The 23,049-nt window shown below is 50.5% G+C and overlaps 2 protein-coding genes across 2 annotated transcripts in view; both read right to left on the minus strand.

The window, feature by feature from the left end:
• Positions 1-9,801, minus strand: part of LOC112060980 (cytosolic phospholipase A2 gamma-like) — a 50,116-nt gene extending 40,315 nt beyond the window's left edge. The window contains exons 1-3 of the mRNA XM_065570382.1: positions 9,637-9,801; positions 6,939-7,055; positions 2,409-2,551 (exon numbers count right to left, since the gene is read on the minus strand). Of these exons, the coding sequence (XP_065426454.1) occupies positions 2,409-2,551; positions 6,939-7,055; positions 9,637-9,801 (425 nt within the window). The remainder of the gene's footprint in view (positions 1-2,408; positions 2,552-6,938; positions 7,056-9,636) is intronic.
• The window catches only part of LOC101951859 (zinc finger protein 501-like), a 425,990-nt gene that overhangs the window by 136,639 nt on the left and 266,302 nt on the right, over positions 1-23,049 (minus strand). The window lies entirely within an intron of this gene.

Genomic DNA, 23,049 nt, shown 5'->3' on the forward strand with positions numbered 1-23,049 from the left:
TCATAAGTCATGTGCTCCAGCCTCCTAATCATTTTTGTTGCCCTCCGCTGGACTCTTTCCAATTTTTCCACATCCTTCTTGTAGTGTGGGGCTCAAAACTGGACACAGTACTCTAGATGAGGCCTCACCAATGTCGAATAGAGGGGAACGATCACGTCCCTCGATCTGCTGACAATGCCCCTACTTATACAGCCCAGAATGCCGTTAGCCTTCTTGGCAACAAGGGCACACTGTTGACTCATATCCAGCTTCTTGGCCACTGTAACCCCTAGGTCCTTTTCTGCAGAACTGCTTCCTAGCCATTCAGTCCCTAGTCTGTAACAGTGCATGGGATTCTTCCGTCCTAAGTGCAGGTCTCTGCACTTCTCCTTGTTGAACCTCATCAGGTTTCTTTTGGTCCAATCCTCTAATTTGTCTAGGTCCCTCTGTATCCTGTCCCTACCCTCCAGCGTATCTACCACTCCTCCCAGTTTAGTGTCATCTGCAAACTTGCTGAGAGTGCAGTCCACGCCATCCCCTCCAGATCATTAATGAAGATATTGAACAAAACCGGCCCCAGGACCGACCCCTGGGGCACTCCACTTGAAACCAGCTGCCAACTAAACATGGAGCCGTTGATCACTACCTGTTGAGCCTGACGATCTAGCCAGCTTTCTATCCACCTTATAGTCCATTAATCCAGCCCATACTTCTTAAACTTGCTGGCAAGAATACTGTGGGAGACTGTATCAAAAGCTTTGCTAAAATCAAGGAATAACACATCCACTGCTTTCCCCTCATCCACAGACCCAGTTATCTCCTCATAGAAGGCAATTAGGTTAGTCAGGCATGACTTGCCCTTCGTGAATCCATGCTGACTGTTCCTGATCACTTTCCTCTCCTCTAAGTGCTTCAGAATTGATTCCTTGAGGACCTGCTCCATGATTTTTCCAGGGATTGAGGTGAGGCTGACAGGCCTGTAGTTCCCCGGATCCTCCTTCTTCCCTTTTTTAAAGAGGGGCACTACATTAGCCTTTTTCCAGTCATCCATGGCTGTCTGTCACCATGGCCACTGAGAAAGTTATGGCAAAAATATGGATTGAGATCCTCTGCTGAAAGCCAAAGCCAAGGCCCCTGCCACTCTGAGCTATGGAGAAACTCCATTGCCTGCTTCTCTAGGACCTATGATGGCTGCATTAGCAATTCTGACTCTACCCAACAGTGGGCAGGGACAAGCACACTAATCAGGCCATTATGAGTCTGAACCAGAGCCCAGGGCCCTTCTTCAGCTAATGGGGAAGCTACTTTGGCAATACAGAGTGTGTGACATGGGGAGAAGCAATTATGATCCTGCCTAGCAGAGGAAAGTGGTAACACCAACACACACACACACACTGCCCATTTCACTTGGCCACCCTCACTCACCCCAATGAGGTGACTCTAAGAGTGAGATGTTATGCAGCAGGCACAAGAGACTCTGATTCTGCCCTGGCTGATCAGCTACAAGCGCTGGAACATTTTCCTTTCCCAGCTCTTTCTCCATTGACAACTCCACTCTTCTTCCTTCCTCTAAAGCCCCAAATCCGGGGCCCCGTTTGACTCTTCCCTCTCCTTCTCTCCCAGTGAACCGCCTTAACCATTCCCACATGTTGCCCTTTTCTCACTGTCCTCACTGCTGGAACCCTACCCTCTGTGACCTTGGTGTTGTAAACATCACTTCTCTGGTCTCCACTGATCCTCACGTCTACAGCCCTTGAGTTTGCCCAGAATGCCTCTGCATCTTCTAACCTTTTCACCCAGCACCACCAGCTCTCTATGCTTAGCCAGAAGGCAGATACCTATGGGGCAGGGCATGGGGTTAAGGCTCAAGAGACTGGTGTTCTAGTCCCAGCTCTACTGTGTGACCTTACATGTGTCACTTTATTTGTTTCACATTGCACGCTTTTCCTGACTTATCTACTTAAAGGAGGGATTTCCAAAAGTGACTTAGGAGCATTAGTCACTTAGGGTATGTCTGCCCTGCAATCAGAGGTGTGACTGCAGCATGTGCAGACACATCTGTGCTGGTTTTGATCAAGCTAGTGTGAGTGCCAGTTGAATTGAAGCTGTGGCAGCAAGGCTGTCAGTGGGGGTGAGCTGCTTGAGTACATTACCCAGGATCCGAGGCAGGCTACAACAGCCCATGCTTTAACCCAATAGCTTCACTGCTATCGGTGCCCAAGCAAGCCAGGTTAAAGCTAGCTCAGGTATGTATGCCTGTTACATCACATCCCCAGACTGCAGTGCAGACATACCCTTAGGCAATTTTGAAAATCTCACCCATTATGCCTGGAAAATGTACAGAGCTGAATAATAATAAGAATGCCCAGTGACCACCAACTCTGTGCAGGAAAACTGGTTCATTCTCATTTCTACTGACATGCACCTACCAGGTGGACCCCGATACCCCACACAGATACATGACGGCATCCAAAAGACCCTCCTTCTCCATCTCCACCAAGGTTCCCTGAAGGGCTATCATGGCCCGCAGACCTCCGCCTGATCCTAGGACGGCGACATTGGGCATGTTATCCTGGGGAAGGGAAAAGAGGGAATGACAAATGAACTAGAATTGCTGAGACATCCCTGCTATTCAACTCTTGGTACAAATCCTTTCAAGAAATTCACAGAGAACACCTCAAATTCCCAGAATTGTTTGCCTTACATCAGGTATCATTCCTTATCTGATGCCTAATGACATGTGTCTCCAATCCCGAGTGAAGAACAAATGCATTTTATCCAGCATTTTCAGCCATAAGCACACAGTGGTAACCCAGTATCCCTGAGGGCACTTTGAATCTCTGGGCCTTTGTGCTTAAAAATCCTACCAACCAACAGACCAGGACCAGAATTTTCAAAGGGATGCAGATAAGTGCCTAGACGGCATTTCAAACACACCTAAGCAATTTAGGTGCCTAACTCCCTTTGATTTCCATACGCTCCATGATGTAGGGATTGAGGGGGTTTTTTGTTTTGTTTTTTGACCAAACGTGTAACGTAGAAGGACTATTTTTGGTGTCCAGAAATTAATCTATGAAATGCAGCTGCTCAAGAAATGATTTTTATTCCCATAAAAATTTTTGCTTTCTTTTTTGGAGGGCCAAATTGTTTAGCAAAAAAGGTAAAAAGCGTTGGTCAAAACATGAAAACACTAAAATTATCCCCCCCATAGCCCGTCTACCCCCCAACAAATGTTAGGATCTCATTATTTCAAAAAGTTTTGAAAGATTTTGTCAAAAAATTACATTTCTGTTATCACAAAAAAAAATTATTAAATGTGCTGAATGCAAAAAGTCAGCCTGCTGTAGTACTAATGCAAAAACAAGATGAATGACAAGTGAGTCACCAATGGATACTGAATCTGGAGCAGCAAAAAAACTCAAATCACTATCCCTGGAACTGAAGGAAGACTACTGTGAGGAGGAAGCAGTGGAAGACTCTTAGGCTTAGAATTGCAAAGCCATCAAAGGGGAGATGTTCCCAAATATGTCAGATCCACTGGAGCTCACATCCCACCACTTATTAATGATGGGTAACAATCCTGGGAGGTTCCTCACATGTCTCCACCATGCCAGTTAACAGAGTTAGGGCAGCAGTGGTTGGCTTTTACCCTCTATGCAGTTCAACCAGCAGAAAGTATATTACATAGACTCTGTTCATTACTGACACTAATAATAACTCACCCAATTCTCTGTCCCTCTAACGCTATCTATGCACTACAGTGACGGTTCTAATGTCCCCTACCCATCTGTTCTCAGTTGCAGGCTCTGTCTGGCTTCAAAATCCCAGTGCTATATACACACACTGCAAAGGCTCTTCAGTAAGCGCTGACTAAATTCACTTGAATATGGAGCCCTGTAGTCATTAGGCTGAGCAAGCTCCTTACTGCTCTTATTAAGGGTGTTACTCCTTTAGCTACAGGCAGGGCTGGCTTTAGGCCAATTCAACCAATTCCCCTGAATCGGGCCCCGTGCCCAAGCCCCGGTACCAGGGTGGCCCGGCTTCCCCAGGGGGCAATTTAAAGGGCCTGGGGCTCCCAGCAGGGGCTTGAGCCCCAGGCCCTTTAAATTCCCACCAGAGCCCCACTGCTGGAGCCCTGGGGTAGGGCTGCAGGGCTCTGGGGGCTATTTAAAAAGTCCAGGGTTCCCGTTGCTTCTACCGCCCTGGGCCTTTAAATAGCCACAGGAGCCCCACCGCTTCCCCAGGGCTCCCTTGGCTATATACAGGGCTGGGGCAGTGGAAGCAGGGGAGCCCCGGGCCCTTTAAATAGCCCCAGGCTGCTGCTGCTACCCTGGTGGGGGAGGGAGGAGGAGGGGGCACTCACCGTACAGGGTGGGCTGTACCCGCGCCCCCTGCCTGCACCAGCCCCGCACCCCCTGCCCTGCCCTGCCCGCAGCCAGCCCCTGCTGCACCCCCTACCCTGCCTCCAGCCGCACACCTCCTGCCCTGCCCGCAGCAAGCCCGTCTCTAGCCAGCCCCGCACCCCCTGCCCTGTCTCCAGCCAGCCTGTCTCCAGCCAGCCCCACACCCCCTGCCTGCAGCCAGCCCCTGCCACACCCCCTACCCGCACCAGCCCTGCACCCCCTGCCCTGCCGCTGCCTGCAGCCAGCCCTGCACCCCCTGCCCACAGCCAGCCCCTGCTGCACCCCCCTGCAGCCCTGCCTGAAGCCAGCCAGCCCCCCACACACCCCTGCCCGCACCAGCCCTGCACCCCCTGCCCTGCCGCTGCCTGCAGCCAGCCCTGCACCCCCTGCCCACAGCCAGCCCCTGCTGCACCCCCCTGCAGCCCTGCCTGAAGCCAGCCAGCCCCCCACACACCCCTGCCCGCACCAGCCCTGCACCCCCTGCCCTGTCTGTAGCCAGCCCCGCACCCTCTGCCCTGTCTCCAGCCAACCCCTGCCGCACCCCCCTGCCTGAAGCCAGCCAGTCCGGCACTCCTATGTCTCCAGCCCTGCCAACCCATGCCACACACCCCTGCGGCCCTGCCTGAAGCCAGCCAGCCCACCGCACACACCCCTGTCTCCAGCCAGCCCCGCACCCCTTGCCCTGCCTGCAGCCAGATCCTACCTCCAGTCAGCCCCTGCCCTGCCTCCAGCCAGCCCCATGTCCAGTGATGCCCTGCAGTTCCCAGGGCAGTAACCCTGCACACCTTTCCCGGAAGCTTCAATGAGGGGGGCAGGGAGCAGCTGGGACCCACACATGTGCACACCCCCAGGGAGTGGTGGGGACCCACACATGTGAAATGGAGCTCATTTCTAGTTCAGGCCCATCTTTTTAAAAAAAGAACTTTAGGTAGGGTTAACATACATCCGTATTTTCCCGGACATGTCAGGCTTTTTGGTTCTTAAATCGCCGACCGTGGGGAATTTTTAAAATTTAAAAATTTTAAATATGGACATATGGTAACCCTATTAGTACAAAAAATACATACTGTGGCACATCCCTTAAATCAGAACTTTTTATAGGGAACCGGTTGCTAAGAAATGAAAGGCTTTTTTTTACATGAATTTTTTTTTTTTAAGTCATCCCTGCCGGGGCCCCGCCGAAAATGTTCGAATTGGGCCCCTCACTTCCTAAAGCCGGCCCTGGCTACAGGGATGGGGCTTCTTCTTCTTTTAGCACTGAAGGCCCCAAGTTTGACTCCTGCCAAAGGACATAAGCGTTGTATGTCTGTGGCCATGGGTTGCCACACTGGTGATTTGGGAATGTTGTGTTGCAAGCACATAGGTGGGAGAGGAGGCAGGTTTGTATAATTTTTGGTGGTGCCCAGAACAGGTCCAAGTTCTGTCCCCCCAAACTGCCTTGTAAGCCAATATATATTTTTTAAAATAATGTAAAAATGTGAGGACTCTGGGGTGGGGCTGGGATGAGGGGTTTGGGGTGTGGGAGGGGCTAGGGCAGAGGGGTGGAGTGAAGCGCTGAGGGCTAGGGGGTCGGGCTGGGGATGAGGGTTTTGGGGCATGGGAGGGGGCTCAGGACTAGGGCCCAGAGGGTTGGGGTGTGGGGTGAGGGCTGTAGAGTGGGGCTGGGGATGAGGGATTCATGATGCAGGAGGGGGTTCAGGGCTGGGACAGAGGGTTAGGGTGGGGGCGTGAGGACTCTGGCTGGGGGTGCGGGATCTGGGGTGAGGCTGGGCTGGGGATGAGCAGTTTGGGGTGCAGGTAGGCCCAGAGAGGAGGACTCCCCCCAGCCCTCTCCCCACTGGCAGCAGTGAGCTCCGGCTCCGGGGGAGGGGCCCTCCTCTCCCCCCGAGCAGCATACTCACCTCGCACCACTGTCACCGCATGTGCTCCTAGGGCCCCTCTCAGGTCCAGGAAGCCCCCTCACCTCCCCCGTGGTGGGTGCCAGGGGGTGCTGCGTGCGCCTCCTCCCCTGCTGCTGCCCCTCACTGTAGCCTCAGTGGGGGTGGGGGATGGGGCTGCTCCTTGCCCAGCGTGGGGCAGGAGCGGTGACTGCAGGCAGGGGAGCCCCCTGTGCTGGTGGAGGGTCCCGCCAGAAAAGGGAAGGGTCTGAAGCAGAAGGGCAGGGGCAGCCTGCCCTGGCACTAGTGGATGGGGGCACTTGGACCCTGTGACCGCAGTTGATGCCGGGAGCCGCTGAGCGGAGGCAGCATGGAGCTGCAGGGGAGAGGCAGGGACGCTCGGGGACCCGGGGAAGGTGCATGGGGGAAGCAGGTGGGGCCAGGGGAGAGACCCCCCCAAACATTGGTGGAGCCGGGCCCCTGGGCCCGGAATATTGCTGGAGCATGAGCACCACAGGCCCGTATAACTCGCCGCCCCTGGTTGCAAGGGGAACATCTCCATGGGGCAGGATTTTGGAGGCATTTCCTCCCACTGTACCAGGCACCTCAATCACTACCCAGGTGGCTAATGTGCCAGATTGTTCTCCTTAGATTGGTCTGGGGCATGATGGGACCCTACCTCTTCACAGGCAATGCCAAGGCTCTTGAGGCACGCCAGTACTTTTGGCTTTCTGTTCCTAATGGCTTCTTTCTCACCGTCCGAGATCTCATTGGAAAGCCGAACAGTTTTATCATCCTGCCAAAAATAAAATAAAAGGCCAATAAAATATCTCATTTCTCCAAAGGCTGCCCAGAAGTGAAGATGTGGGGTCTGAGTGCAGATCTCACAAGTCCGTCAGTGGTTACCCAGGATTCACTCTTTATATGTGTATCATGCCTGTAGCTAGAAACCTCAGCCAAGGTCAGGGATACAAATGGGCAAAAGAATGACTTCTTGGTTCACTTAAAGTTCTCAGAAACTTGGTGGAAAAATGGTTTGGGTCGAACCAAATAAAAAAATTGTTAAAAGCTTTGTCAAACTCAAAGAAATCTACTTTGGGTCAACCAAAACAAGTGTCTGTACGACAAATAATTTACCTTTCTCAGCTGTGATCTTTCCATAGCTTCTTTCAGATTTCTCTGTAGAGCTCCTGATGATGTGGAATTTTTCCTTCAGTGGCAAACGGACCCTTCAGGGAGCGCCTCAATGGGAGGACCAAGTCAACCTCTGAAGCTGTTTTCTTCTTTCTGTGGCTGTTTCAAAGAAAAGGAACATTTAGTATAGTGCCATAGGGACATCAAGTGGGGTTCTCCAAAGGCATCTAAGGGAGTTAGGAGCCCAAATCCTACTGAATCTCAGCCTGCAAATGTAAAAGAAAAGAATCTAACATAGAGCTTGGTGGTTTAGAGGTTCCACTTTCCAAACATAAATAAGCAGAGTGAAAAAGGTTGGTGTTGTAACAGGTTCAGATTTAAAATAAAACAAAACACAAACCCTAGTGATAACATTTATCTCCTGCTACAACAGAAAATGATAATTGCTCTGGTTCCCAAGCCTGTCCTTCTGATAAAGTTAATTATAATCAAAAATGGAGAAAATTCTTGTTGTTAAGATGCTTTCCAAGAGATCCAGTTGGAAAAGCAGACTCACAGAATCACCAGTGTCTGCCTGCTGGGGGCAGTGTGGTGGAGCTTGCAGGGTTGTGGTTAACAGAAATCAGGATGCACTTGTGCAAAGTTCCCACCTAGCCCTGAGTAGCTGCTGAGTCTCAGTATATATCATGCTGGGTAGGGATTGGGCTACTCCGTTATCTATCATCGTAGCTCTGCATTATTATTAACCCAACGATCCAGGACCACAAGTAACAATGAGTACACAATGGCAGTCAGAGCACATGGGTAACTGCTAGAGCTGGTTGTACAAATGCTTATGAGAGATACTTTTGCTGAAATTTGCCACTTTGTCAAAATAAAAATATTTGAAATGTGACCGCTTTCAGAACTTCCCGGTTTCCTGCCAACTCGATGATCCAGCTCCTCAACATGGGGCTGAATGAGCTGCTGTGGGGCCTGGGCCTTCAGGCTCCTGGAGCTAGATTGACAAAGGAACGTAGGCATCGTTAGGTTGAGCAGCACCACCCCTTACTTTTAGATGCCTGGAAAATCCCTGGGATTCGCAAAGCCTGAATTGGGAGAGAGATGCCTCAGAATAGGATCCACAAAAGCTAGCCAATGGGAGGGCGTGTCCTAAACACTGCCCCTCTGCGGGAGTTCGGTGCCTGTCTTTGCTTAAAGCCTGGTCTTTAGGCCTATGCAAGGCAGCTTAAATTGACCTAATTCTGTAAGTGTCTACACTAAATTGTTGCTCCCACAGATTCAACTTGCCGTTACACTGACTTAATAACTCCATCTCCCCAAAAGGCAGGGCTTAGGTAGACATAGTTAGGGCAAAGCAGCGTCAGTGTAGACATTTCGTTGCTTATGTTGACTTTAGTGACCTCCAGGCGGTGTCCCACAATGCTCCACTGTGACTGCTCTGGCAACCATTTTGAACTCCGCTGCCTGACCGCCAGGTACAGAGGTATACACCCCTCCCCTTTTAAAACCCTGCAAATTTCCTGTTTGTGCCAAGTGGAGAGCTCATCTAGTGACTGCCCATGCCAGCTCCATTCTGCAAATGTGTTCCTGCCTGGAGTAAGCAGGAGGTGGTTGTTCTAGGTCTGTGGGAAGAATAGGCTGTGCGAACACAGCTCCGATCCAGCCGTAGAAACATCGATATCTACTTGCTTATTGCTGGGGGAGAAGGGCTACATGAGGGACCTGCAGCAGTGCTGTGTGAAAGTTAAGGATCTGTGGCAGGCGTAGCAGAAGCCAAGGGAAGCTAACAGTCAATCTGGTGCAGAGCCACAGACATGCCACATTTAGAAAGAGCTGCATGCCATTCTCAGTGGTGAGCCCACCACCACCCCAAAAGGCCCCATGGATACTTCAGGGGAGCTGGAGTGAACAGTGAGGAGGAGGTGTTGGATGAGGAAGAGGAGGAGTATGGGGGAGAGGCAACTAGGGGATCCTGTGGTGCATTGAGCCAGGACATGTTTTTGACTCCAGAGCAGTCGAGCCAATCCCTACAGGCCAGCAGAGGTGAGCCTGATGCAGGGGAAGGAACCTGTGGTAAGTGTGCAGTTTGCTTTGATATTTCAGGGGCACACCTGCTCATTTACTCTTTTTTAATCATGCTAGAAGAGGTAGTGAAATAACCAATATAGGCAGAGTCACTATCTGCTTCTCATTCCTCTGTACAGTTATGCAGAGGGGGCCCTGCAAAACAGTTTATTTACGTGCACCGGGATGTGCTGTGAATCCTCCATAGAGAACTCGAGGAAACTGTCCTGAAGGTAGTCTGCAATCCTCTGCTGAAGGTTTCTGGGGAGGGCTGCCCTATTTCTTCTACTGCGGTAAGACAATTTCCCATGCCTCTCAGCAATTACTTCAGCAGGCACCATTGCCGCATACAAGCTAACAGCATACAGACCCACTCTGCAGCTGGATGCATGCAGGAGCTATTCTCTTCCACCCTCCATTACTCTCAGCTAAAATCAGCACTGCCTGTAGAAAATGGTTGCAGTATTCAGTTCAATTGTCCTATCCACATATACTCATGCCCATGAGATACCCCCTCCCTTATTGTCCCAACTCTCCCTCTTTCCCCTGGGCTATACGCACCCACCATGGCTGGGACTGCCTCTGTGCTCTATGAATCCCAAGGAGAAGTGAGAATGTGATGTTTGCAACTGGTGTGGATCCAGGGGAGTGAGTTCAGTACACCAAGCTTCCATTTATCTTGTGAATACACTCACAATAGTACCTCTGTGCATTGTATCTTTTGCAGCTGGAAATATTGCTACCAAGGTCTTTCCATCCTCACCAGCAGAGCGGCTCAAACAGATAAGGAGGAGATGGAAGAGGATGCGGGATGACATGTTTCAAGAGATCCTGTAGGCCTCTGGTGCTTTGGATACCAATCACAGGGCTTGGAGGATCATCCTTGTGGACACAATGGTCAGGGATATAGTGGAGAGGAGAAAAGCACAGGAAAAGGAGAGAGACCTGCAGCAGGAGATGCTTGCACTGCTCAAGTGGCAAACAGAGATGCTGGAGACTCTTGTTGAACTTCGGGTGCAACAGACCTATGCTCGCCTCCCTCTGCAGCCCATAGAGAACTGCATTCCAGCACTTCCCTACATAGCACCACCCACATTCCACGTGGCATCCGGGGCTGCTGCTCTACCCCTACCAGTTCACCCCAGGGGACCAAGCAGACAATTACAGCCGCACATACACTGACCTGTGAGAGACACAGTTGGTGTACATGCTTTTGAAATGGAAATGACTGTTCTTTCCCCTTCAAGGGTTTTTCCCCCTGTATTTATGAAGTTTCATTTAGTTACAAATATGTCTGTTTGCATAGGTTTGGAATAAAAGTCTAGTTATGGAAACTTAATTCTTCTTTATTAGTTCACAGCATATGCTGGCTGGCTCTGATCTCGTTCAGAGATAATAGCAATAGGTGCATTTGCAATGTTCTATTACTACACATGCAGCACTCATTACAAGGTTCATACAAGGTCCCCCCAAGCAATTGAAACCTATCATATTGGTTCTGTGAGGTTAGCCTCTGCAGAACCAGATATGGAGCATGTTAAGGCTGTCCAAACTGATGGCAGGGAATGCTTGGGGCAGAGGGATACAGGGGTCCAGACCTCTCTGGTTAAGCAGAGTGTGGTCCCAAGAGCCAGTATGCTACCTGGCCAAATGATAGAGATTGTGCGCGTGGACAAAAGCAACTTCCTCATACCACTAGCTAAAATCCATGTGGTGTGGGAAGGTTTGGAAAGTGTTTTGACTGTGGGGGTAATGGAACACCTCCTAGTCGACCTGCTCCTTGGTAATGATTTTTTCCGTGTCGCTCAGGTTAAAATATTTGCCAGCAGAACAAGAGAGTGTTATGCTGGGACCCCCGAGGGAAAGGGTAAGGACTCAGGAACTGCTAAGAGAATGGGAGAGAGTCTCCTTGATTATTCTGCAGCTGGGGGCCCCTAGAACTGAACACAATTTACAACTGATGTGAAGTTCTTTATTGCAAAGGAAGAGGCACTAGCACAATCTTGTACAAATATCTCCCTTCAGCAATCCTACTCTCCAGCATAACACAGAAAATGACACACATTGTCCATGAATGCCTGTTGACTAGATTCAGCAGTAGCCTAGAAGAACTGCATCACGCCACTGAAGATGCCATCGCTTGGCTAGATGACTATGCACACGACAATAAAAAATACTCTCCAGCAAAGAAAAGCCTCCCCATCCAGCTGCTCTGAGCCCTGCCTCAGACAAACACACACACACAAACATCACAGACCTCAGTGATATGAATAACAAAGTGTGGACTTCCCAGCCCCCAGGCTAGCAAAGATCACTCCTGGGAGAATTGATTCACAGAGCAAGCTGACCAGAAAAATTATTTTGACCTGCCAGAATTATTGAGAAAACTCTTCCTAATTCTAGACAGGCAGCACATAGATGTCCATTGTAATAGGGTGTTAATAGCCAAAAGAGGAAGGCTATAGGTTGTAATATGCAATGTGGGCAACAGAGGGCGAAGGGTGGGGAAGGAGTTGCTGCACTGCATAAGTGGCACTAGAGCAGGGGTGGGCAAACTTTTTGGCCTGAGGGCCACATCGGGGTTGCGCAAATGTATGGAGGGCCGGGTAGGGAAGGCTCTGCCTCCCCAAACAGCCTGGCCCCCACCCCCTATCCACCCCCTCCCCCTTCCCGCCCCCTGACTGCCCCCCTCAGAACCCCCAGCCCATCCAACCCCCCCCGCTCCTTGTCCCCTGACTGCCCCTCCCGGGACCCCTGCCCCCTATCCAACCCCCCTGCTCCCTGTACCCTGACTGCCCTGACCCCTATCCACCTGAGAGCCTCCCGGGACTCCCACGCCCTATCCAACCACCCTCTGCTCCTCGTCCCCTGACCACACCCTCCTGGGACGTCCCAACCCTAACTGCCCCTCAGGAGCCCACCCCCTTATGCAACCCCCCTGCTCTCTGACTGCCCTCCTGACCCCATCCGCATCCCCGCCCCCTGACAGGTCCCCGGGGACTCCCACTCCCAACCCTCCCTGTTCCTCATCCCCTGACCATGACCCCGAGAACCTCCACCCCATCCAACCACCTCCTTGTCCCTGACTGCCCCCCAGGACCTCCCGCTCCCTTACGCAACCACCCCCTTACCAGCAGCAGGAGCTCGCATCCACGACACTCGGCCAAAGCCAGCCATGCTCCCCATGCTGCCCAGTGGGAGCAGCGGGCCACAGCACAGCCCGCGCAATGGCATGGCTGTGGCGGAGAGGGAAAAGCGGGGGAGCGGTTGGGGACTAGGCTCCCCGGCCGGGACCTCAGGGGCCGGGCAGGACGATCCTGCAGGCCAGATGTGGCCCATGGGCCATAGTTTGCCCACGTCTGCACTAGAGGAACCACAATGTGTGGAGTGGGAAAGGGGCGGCTATACTGTATAATAGGCACTAGGGGCAGCAGAGGGTGGGGGAGGGGCGGCTATACTGTATAATGGGCACTAGGGGCAGCAGAGGGTGGGGGCGGGGAAGGGGCGGCTATACTGTATAATTGGCACTAGGGGCAGCAGAGGGTGGGGATGGGAGAAGGGCGGCTATACTGTATAATGGGCACTAGGGGCAGCAGAGGATCAGGGGCGGGGGAGGGGTTTCTATACTGTATAATGGGCACTAGGGGCAGCAGAGGGCGGGGGTGGGGGAGGGGCAGTTATACTGTATAATGGGCACTAGGGGCAGCAGGGGGTCAGGGGTGGGGGAGGGGTGGCTATACTGTATAATGGGCACTAGGGGCAGCAGAGGGTGCGGGTGGGGGAGGGGTGTCTATACTGTATAATGGGCACTAGGGGCAGCAGAGGGTGTGGGTGGGGGAGGGGTGTCTATACTGTATAATGGGCACTAGGGGCAGCAGAGGGTGCGGGTGGGGGAGGGGTGTCTATACTGTATAATAGGCACTAGGGGCAGCAGAGGGTGGGGGAGGGGCAGCTATACTGTATAATGGGCACTAGAGGCAGCAGAGGGTGGGGCTCGGAAGGGACGGCCATACTGTATAATGGGCACTAGGGGCAGCAGAGGGCGGGGGTGGGGGAGGGGCAGTTATACTGTATAATGGGCACTAGGGGCAGCAGAGGGTCAGGGGCGGGGGAGGGGTGGCTATACTGTATAATGGGCACTAGGGGCAGCAGAGGGTGGGGGCGGGGGTGGGGAAGGGGAAGTGTGACATTCTCTGAATAAAATATGACCAGATAGACCATTGTTGCACCCACTGTTATATATTTGCAACAAATCTGGTACAAAATGTGGCACGTAAGATGTCTATAAAAAGGTTATGATTTGCTGGTTATGATTATGCTATCTGGGTGCATGTATCATTTTTTATTTGAAGTTGGCAGTATTAGCTCCATACCTGGATTTCAAATATTTGCTCCTGGGGTATCGCTCACAAGGTAGTTGGCCAGCACATCTTGGAGGGACTATTTAAATTGAGTGGCCCAACAAGGGATACTTAACTCACAATGGACCATGGGAGATGCCCATGTACACTGAATGGACTGTCCTGTAAACGTTCTGTCTGGGGGATAGGTGATGATTTCCTGCTATGATTAAGCAAAATTATGCATGGATATGTAACTTGTCCATGTAACTCCAAACACCATCTTGTTACTGTAATTTTCCACAGAGAGCTTTGTTTGAAACAATGGGTTTCCTTCCACGTGGCTGAATCTATTTGATCAGACTGGTTGTAAAGGAACACCCATCTTTAAACCCAGTGTATTTGGTGGTAATACAGGGACTGGAATGCCTAAGGAAACTGCTTTTATAACTTCTTGTTAGCCAGCGTGGTAAAAGAGAAGTTTTCTTTTTTTTGCTGGTTTGGTATACCTTATGGGGGAATACCCACCAGTTTGGGGGTGTATCTGCCCCATTTCTCAGCAGTTTGACCTGAAATTGGTATTCTCAGTTGTGACCCACTAAGCAAGGTTACAGGCAGCTATAGTGTATAAAGGACACTATAGGAGCAGAGGCTAAGGGGCAGGGAAAGGGCGGCTATGCTGTCTAATGGCCACTGTGGGCAGCAGAGGTGAGGGGTGGGGAAGGGGAGCTATACTGTATAATGGGCACTAGGGGCAGCAGAGGGTGGGGCTGGGGAAGGGGCGGCTATACTGTATAGTGGGCACTGGGTCAGTAGCTGGTAATTTAAGACAATATTTTAGTTTATAGCTTATTCTGTCAGTCAATGTTTAAGTCCAGATACGCCTAGTATCATCCTCTGTGATCTCCTGCCAAGTAACTCACAGCATCTGATCCAGCAATTCCCACCTCTAACACACAGCCCCTATTTGACCTTAAGCAGAACTTTCAGAAAGACAGCTGTGTCCCTTTGGAGACCCCAATGATGGGGAAGGCACCTGGGCCTGAGCTCAGTTATCCCCATGGTTAATTACCCTCTCTTAAAAATGTCCACTTCATTTCTAGCATGAATCGGTCTATCTCAGTGTCCAGTCACTGGGACTCATTCTGTGTTTTTGTTGTCTGATTAGAAAGGTCTCTGACTATTCAAAATCATCCCCCCAAATAGGCTCCTAGAGGTCATGATCAAGACAGCTGTTAATCTTCTCTTGCATAAACTACATAGAGTGATCTTTTTTTAACTCTCACTCTAAGGTGTTTTTGCTTTCCTTTGTGGTAACATCCTTTTCAAGATGGGTCTATTGGAACTGGACACAGTATCCAGTAGTGTTCTCACTACTAACATTGTGCACATCAGTAATACCACCTCCCTGCTCATCTTGGATATATCCCTCCTTATACATCCAAGGATCATGTTCTCTCTCAGCTACCGTATCACAGTCACACTGTTATACCTCACCCATGCCCATGGTATCAGGGCACTTGGAAATCTCATCTGACATCTGCAATCTAAATAACGTATCAGACTTTGTACTGATAAGGAGACAGTGGTTGTTTTGTTTTATGTTAAGCAAAACACGAGACTTTGACTCTGTTAGCTAAGCTCTGTTAGTGACTATTTTTTGAGAGACAAAGTGTGTGATAATATCTTTTATTGCACCGAGTTCTGTTGGTGAGAGAGACAAGCTCGAAGATTTCAAAAAGAGCTCAAAAGCTTGTCTCTCTCACTTATAGACATTGGTCCAATACAACATATCACCTTACCCACCTTTTCTCTCTACTATCCTGGGACCAACACATCTGCAACAAGTCAGTATACAACAATTATTTTTGTCCTCATCTTTTTCAAGGGAAAAAACAATACTTGATCTATTTACTTGGTAGGGAAATAGAAGATGGATCAATTTTAAACCCTCTTTTTTTCTGTCCTTTCCTTCTGCGCTTGGTTCACTCTAGCCATACTAGACTGTATGAGCAGCGAGGTGACTTTGCCTGCATATACAGCATTGGCGGGACCGATACTGGCATACTGTGAATACTGCATCCAGTTCTGGGGTCCATCTTCTGAAAAGGATGTTGAAAAAGAAGAATGTGCAGAAAAGAACCACAGAAGTGGTCTAAGGACTGAAGATAATGCTGGACAGTGAGAAAATTGAAGATCTTGATCTGTTAATTGATCTTCAAGAAGATTGACAGCTAACTTGATTACAGTGTATAAGAATCTACATGCGGAGAAAAGACTGGATACTCAGTGTCTCTTTCATCTAGTGGAGAAAGGCAGAGCAAGAACCAACGGCTGGAAGATAAAGCTAGATCATTCAAATTAGAAATAAGGCACCAGTTTTTAATGGTGAGGATGAGGAATTATTGGAAGAAATGATCAAGGGGAACAAACTCCACCTTCTCCATCTCTGGCTGGTTCCAATCAAGAGTAGATACCTTTGTGGAAGGTGCTTTATCCAAACAGAAGTGATTGGGGTCGGGGATGGGGGAAGAGGGTGAAATTCTATGGCCTGTGTTATACAGGAGGTCAGGCCAGATGATGAAATGGCCTGTTCTGGCTTTAAAATGTATAAATCTAGGAATTGTTCTGGTGGGAGGCAGGGCCGGCTTTGGCTTTTTTGCCGCCCCAAGCAAAAAAAAAAAATGTTCAGGGCGGCCGGAGCACGAAGTGAAAAAAAAAAGGGGGGGGGAGGGCGGCCAGAGCCAGGGTGCAAACTTTCGGTGTCACTTACTTGGCGGCTCGCGGCTGCCTCCCCCGGCCGCGCTGGCTACCGGGACTCCCTGCGCTGCAGACATGCCCCAGGCAGCGGAGTGCGTGCCCCGGCTAGCGGGGACGAGGGGGAGGGAGCAGGGTGAAAGAGAGAAGGGGGGTGGCCAGGGCTTCCTTCAGCCGGGGTGCTTGCCACTCAGCCCCTCCCACTGCGCCGCCTGCCAGGAGGGCTCCACGCCGCTCCCACCTGCAGGTGAATTGAAGGTCGGCGGGGAGGGAAGGATGCGGGCTGCCGGGCTTGCTGCAGACCTGGCACCGGCTGGGGCAGACAGAGCACGCAGCCCGCTCCCAGGAGGGCGCTCCCCTCGTCTGCACCGCCGCCCCTTACAGGGCAGCCAGAGCGGTGAACCAAAAAAAAAAAAAAAGGGCGGCCGTGCCACCGTAGGATTGGGCAGAATGCTGCCCCTTAGAATCTGCTGCCCCAAGAACGAGCTTGCTCAGCTGGTGCCTGGAGAGGGATTCAGAGAGTGAAACACACCAGCTCTACAGGGTGCAGAAGAGATGCATCAAGGCAAGGAATGGTCTCAAATTTCCCTATGGGGGAGACAGTGGATCCCACACCAAAACTACTTTCCGGAGAGATTCCTCCCACTCAAAACTGCTTTGTAAACCACCTCCCAGCATGTGCTCCCATCTCTCTCATAGCCGATCCCCAGAGGTTTATGAGTCTGCCAGATGGGGGACCTGAGCTGGGATTTTGAAAGAAGCCTTCCAGAGTTAGGTGCCCAAATCCCACAAGAGATCCTCTAACTCCCTTGGGCCCCTTTGCAATTCCCAGCTGTAGTCCTCCAGCAGTAGCAGCTCACGCACTTGGTTTCAATGGATTCTAAGTATCCCACGGGGGACCCAGGTAGTGCTGGTCAGACAGTCACCCCAGCTTTGCACAGCACAAGATGCTGAATATTGCTCTGTGACGATCATGTCCTCTCATCCCAGCCTCTTTATTTTATACCCCTTTAAAGAGACACTTTTAAATGAGCAGAGATCCTGAGCCTCATTCTCTACAAGAACTGACCCACCCTTCTCACCTGCTTTGTGTTTTGAAATTCTGTTCTCAGAGGAGCCACAGCGGGATCTGCTGAGCCCTCTGCTCAAAACTCTAGGTGACATTTTTTCCTATAGGCATGAATCCTGATTTACAGCCCCACCACCACTCTAACCCACTACTCTCCACTCCCCTCCCCGAGCTGGGGATAGAGACCAGGAGCCATGACTCCCAGCTACTCCAGATGTAGCCACTTGAATTCAGGAGAACATCAGCTGACCCTGAAGCTCAATATTACAGAACCCTCAGCACCTGACCCCAGCTGGATCATCAACTCACCTTGTCCTGGGGCTGGGACTACCAAACGAGAGATGGATCCAGATCTCTGCTGAGATGAAAAACATCCTGCTTTGGTGTCCATTATATAGAGCAGGAGCGGGCAAGTGGCCAGGGAGATATGAGAAAAGATTAAGCAAACAAAGCCAGTCACAAGAAGTTCCTAGGAACTGGGAGTAAAAGGAAATAACCTTCTAAATGGGTTGGGGAGAAGAATTGTTAGGTCAAGATGTGGGCTTTAAGCAGCTCTGCCAATGCCCCTTAATCCCAAGCCACACTTCCTGCTGGACATGCCCTGGACTTTCCCCGCTTTGCCGCTGCCCCTCACTCCCAATCCTCAGCCACCTACTAGCCCAGCCCTTTGTTGCCTCCTCACACAATCCTTCCGGAAGCCCTCTGTCCCAACCCTTAGTCCTCTGTCCCCACACACAACTCTGCTAGTGCCCCCTAATGTCTGACTCTGAGAACTGTTTCCATTCATTACATGGCTGTGTGCTGAGGGATCCCTGGGAAAAGAGTATTCCCTTGTGGTGCAGCAGTGGGTGGGACAAGTGAAGGCACGATCCCGGCCCAGTTCCCTCTCCTCTAGCCCCCACTGCCTGCCTCAGCAACCCAATGAAATCCACTGGGGTCTTTCCTGTGGCTGTGCATCAGGCCCTACAGAGACAAAGGGAGTATGATTTTAGCCCCATTTAGCCAGAAGAGGACGAGGTGAAGAACCGAGTGGAGAAGGAAATGCTCATGAGGACAGCAGAGCACACCCAGGAGACCTGTACCGTCTCAGCCATTAAGGCCAGAGGTGCCAAGACAAAATCTTCATCCCAGCCCCTCATCCCCGGCTCTGGTCTGTCGTACAGGGGTGCTGGGCCCAGAGCTCAGGGCTTGGTTTGTAAACCAGGGCTCATGGCTTTGATTCCCACTGGGCTAAGGGGTTCAGTTCTCAAGGGGTTCACTTCTCAGCACTGATGGCCATAGACTGGAGGGTGAAACTTTCTCATCTGTACCAAGCTGTTTGCACTGAGGCCTGACTGACATGCAGAGTGTATCAGCATGGACACCTCTCTGTCACTCATACAGTGAAAGGTGCATCCCCACACAGAGCTATGTAAAGAATGGAAACAGTTCTCAGGGTCAGATATTAGGGTGAACAAGCAGAGCTGTGTGTGTGGATATGGAAGTCACAGATAACAGGAGGCCGAGGGTCAGGAGTGGTGGCTACTAGCAAAGCTGTGGCAGCCCAGGTCTGGGCTAGCAAGGGATGCGGGTTGTGATCGAGGGGCACTATCAGAACTGTTTAAAGCCCATATCTTGGTGAACACACTTGTTTCTCCACTCCCCGGCCCATCTGACAAGTTATTTCCCTTTACTCCCAATTCTTAGGAATTCTTGTGACTGGCTTTTTTTGCTGACTGTTACTGCCCATATCGACCTGGCTCCCTGCCCAGTTGGGCTCCATACCAGCCCTTGATCGCAATCTGCAAGGAAGGAAAAACCAGGGGTGCTGCAACAATTTGTACAGTGGGGGTGCTGAGAGCCATTGACCCAAACTGTATAAACCCTGAATAATGAAAGGTTTCAGAGTAGCAGCCGCGTTAGTCTGTATCCGCAAAAAGAAGAACAGGAGGACTTGTGGCACCTTAGAGACTAATAAATTTGTTAGTCTCTAAGGTGCCACAAGTCCTCCTGTTCTTCTTTTTGTATAAACCCTGTCTACAATGGAAACCACTTCAAGCCAGAGGGTGCTGCAGCACCCCTCACACTCCTAGTTCCAGCTCCTATGGGAGAAGCTGGAGGAAACATTGACAAATAGCCTCCAGCATAGAATGCCAATTCTTCCCAAAGGGAAAATGGGGCACCACAAGGGGCTGGCCCCCGCCCAATTTCCCCCATGTGCAGAGCTCTCGTCTGAATCCAACCTGTTCCCCGCATGGGGCTGGTATTGCCACTTGCCCAAACCCTGCCCCACCTCCTTCGTGGCTGTCGTCACTGCTCGATACACTCGAGATCATGCCCAGGGACATTCCGGCGGTGACTCTGGGAGAAGAGCTAATTGGCCGGGGCCTGACCAAGGGCAGTAGCCCAGCAATTGAACGATTTATTCTGGAGGTGGCTAGAACCCGAATGGCGTACGGGGCAGAAGTCACTGAGCAAGTCAATCTGGAGCATTTTATACATATCCTCCTGGCACAGAGAAGAACCTGGGTCCTTTGCCACCAGCCGGTGACCCTGAGTGCAGCCATGGCCCCAGGATGACCAGATCTCAAGAATAAAATATCAGGTCACATGCTGAGGGGGGCTGCCACAGACTCACATCCCCAACCGGAGCGATGGGGGACGGGGACACACAGCCCTAGAAAGCTGCAAGGGGGGCATATGGACCCTGCTGCAGCTCCTGCCACAAGCCGCGGGACAGGGGTGCAGGATCCTGGTTGCAGCCCCAGTTGTAAGGCAGGGAAACAAAGGGTTCCGGGTCTAGCCTTGGCTCCAGCCCCAGCTGCAGTCACAGATGGGGGGTCCACAGTCCTGACTTCAACTTCAGCTGCTGACAGCTGAAACAAACTAAGTCAGGGAGGTCCAGAATCAGTGACTGCCAGGCCCTCCCTGACTAAATTGTAGACTTAGTTGTAATCTGTATTTAAACATACCAATTAATGTGTATTTTAAACAAACAACAGGGGGAAAGGGCAGGGTTTTTTATTCATTCAATAAATCAACTTCACAATTTGCATACCTCTCGGATGTGCCAGAAGTCTCGTACTTCTTGGATGACTTTGCCAAAGTCATGACTTGCTTCTGGGCAATCACAAAGCTGTAGAAGTCCTTGCAACTCATCCAGAAATTCATTTTGACAAGGGTTTTACACCACACCAAGTCTGTACTGCTTCGATTCCGGACATCAGTCCATGCACCTTTCATGATTGAAAATACACGCTCTCCGTATGCATTGCTTACTGGTATACTGAGCACGTATCACACAATCTTTGTCTTGTTCAGGACTTCAGTGCTACCGTCCTTGTTTCTCAGCACTTGAGACCAGAGTTCCCCAACTGAATAGTTTCCAGGCTCCAACTTGGAGTTGATGTCAACATAGAGCTGAGCAAAATCCACTGTTTTCTGCAGGTTTACAGCTGTCACGGCCACAGACAGATCCCTGTATTCAAATTCCCTATTAACTTTGATGTCAAGCACTGGGTATGGAACAAGTAGCCAGTTGTTGAAAAATCAAACCATTTCTCCAGATAGTAGAACAACACATCATAAAATGTCATGAAGTCTTTCTGGAGACATTCAGCAGTGAAAGGCAGTGTCTCAGTTAATGCACTTTCAACTTTGGAACCAAAGAATTTGTCATTCTTCTGTTGCTGAAGTTTAATTCTCAGATTATTCATTATGGCGTACACTTCACATGCCATCACACTGTCATTTTCCAACCAGAGCACAGTATCATCGAAGATTTTCAGGACTTTCTGGAGCCAGATGCACCTCAACTTTGCTAGGCCCCTCACCTTGTTCACCATTTTCCATGTCAGAGAACAACATCCATGGAGATTTTGGACACTCGTCACTGCCCAGAGAAACAAAGTAGCACTTAACAGCCTGCCACATATTTACAAGCTGTTTACAGCTGGGAAAAGACTGAATCAGCGTGTCAGAACATGACACAGTAAAGTGGCATTGTGACCAGGGTCCCAGTGGGGGCCAGCTGTGGTCACTCAATTAGGGTGAACTGCAAAGAATGGGGCAGACAATCCCCATAAAGCTGGTGGATAGTCCAATACTTAGCTTTACCAAGCCAGCATAAAACAGCCTCTTTATTACCTTACTGGTTACTCAGAAGTCCAAACAACACAGTTCCCTTAAAGTGATCCAGCCTCAGGCCTCCATCAAGGTACCTAAGTCAAATATAATGAAGATTCCTGAAAATCTTATTTCATCATATAAAAGAAAAGGTTCTACAAATCCCAAAGGATTGGACACATTACATCCCAGGTTATTGACTATTACAGATCTTACCCAAACACATGCAATTCTTATTAACTAAACTAAAATTTATTTAAAAAAAAGAAAAGAAAGGGTATGGTTAAAAGATCAATATACCTACAGACATGAGTTCAATTCATTGAGGTTTAGATTGATAGCAGAGATGGTAAGCTTTGTAGTTGCAAAGAGTTCTTTTGGAAATAGTTCATAGGTTATAGTCCAATGTCATTGCAGGGTGTTCCAGTTTAGGACTGGGATCTCAGTCCTTACGGCCTAAGCTTCCCCAGTATGAAGCCTTAAGCAGATTTGAGATGACAGAATCAGGACCCAAGGATCTTTTATACAATTTTATGTTCTCTTTGACAAGTTGGGAGTTCCTCAGGGAAAAAAAGATATTAGGATGACTTTGAAGGAGGTCCATCACAGGTACTTAGCTATATGAATTAACATAAGCCAATTTGCTTGTTCCTCCACCATTCACAGTACATTTCAAAGAGATGAATAAAGAGATATCCTATGTTTATGTCACAGAAATTTCTGTCCATTCCAGCTGAGGAATAAGGAGAGGCGGACACAGCTAATCAAGCAAGGAGTCCCAGGAGGGGTGATCCGTTTATTTCAATTGCAATTGGGTTCGAGATGGAGGCAGCAGACAACCACTCCCATGGTGCCGCGGGGCCGCCCTGGCTGGTGGGAGATAGGGGCAGCGGACACTACCACTCCTATCGTTTCCATACGTCCATATTTCCCGGACATGTCGGGCTTTTTGGTTCTTAAATCGCCTTCCAGGAGGAATTTCCAAAAAGCCGAACATGTCCAGGAAAATAGGGAGGCATGGTAAGCCTAGAGTTACCTGCAGGAGCTGCCTGTCTGGGATGCTTGCCCGGCCCCGGCTAAACGTGGAACCTGCTTCCCCCCGCTGTGTGTGGGGCACTGTGGCTTTGATGGGCTCTGGCCGGCCAGGAAGTGATGTCATTCCTCTTCCGGCCGGGGGCACGGCGCTGTGGGAGCGGGAGCCAAGCAGGCCCTGTTGCTGTGCTGCTCCCCTGGCTCTGGGGCTCCCGAGCTGCTCTGCTGCTCCGTGCACTGTTGCCCCGAGCCGCTCTCCCCGTGAATACCCGCCACCCTGCCCGCAG

This window comes from Chrysemys picta, chromosome 16, assembly GCF_011386835.1.
Source record: "Chrysemys picta bellii isolate R12L10 chromosome 16, ASM1138683v2, whole genome shotgun sequence".
In the NCBI taxonomy this organism is placed as follows: Eukaryota; Metazoa; Chordata; order Testudines; family Emydidae; genus Chrysemys; species Chrysemys picta.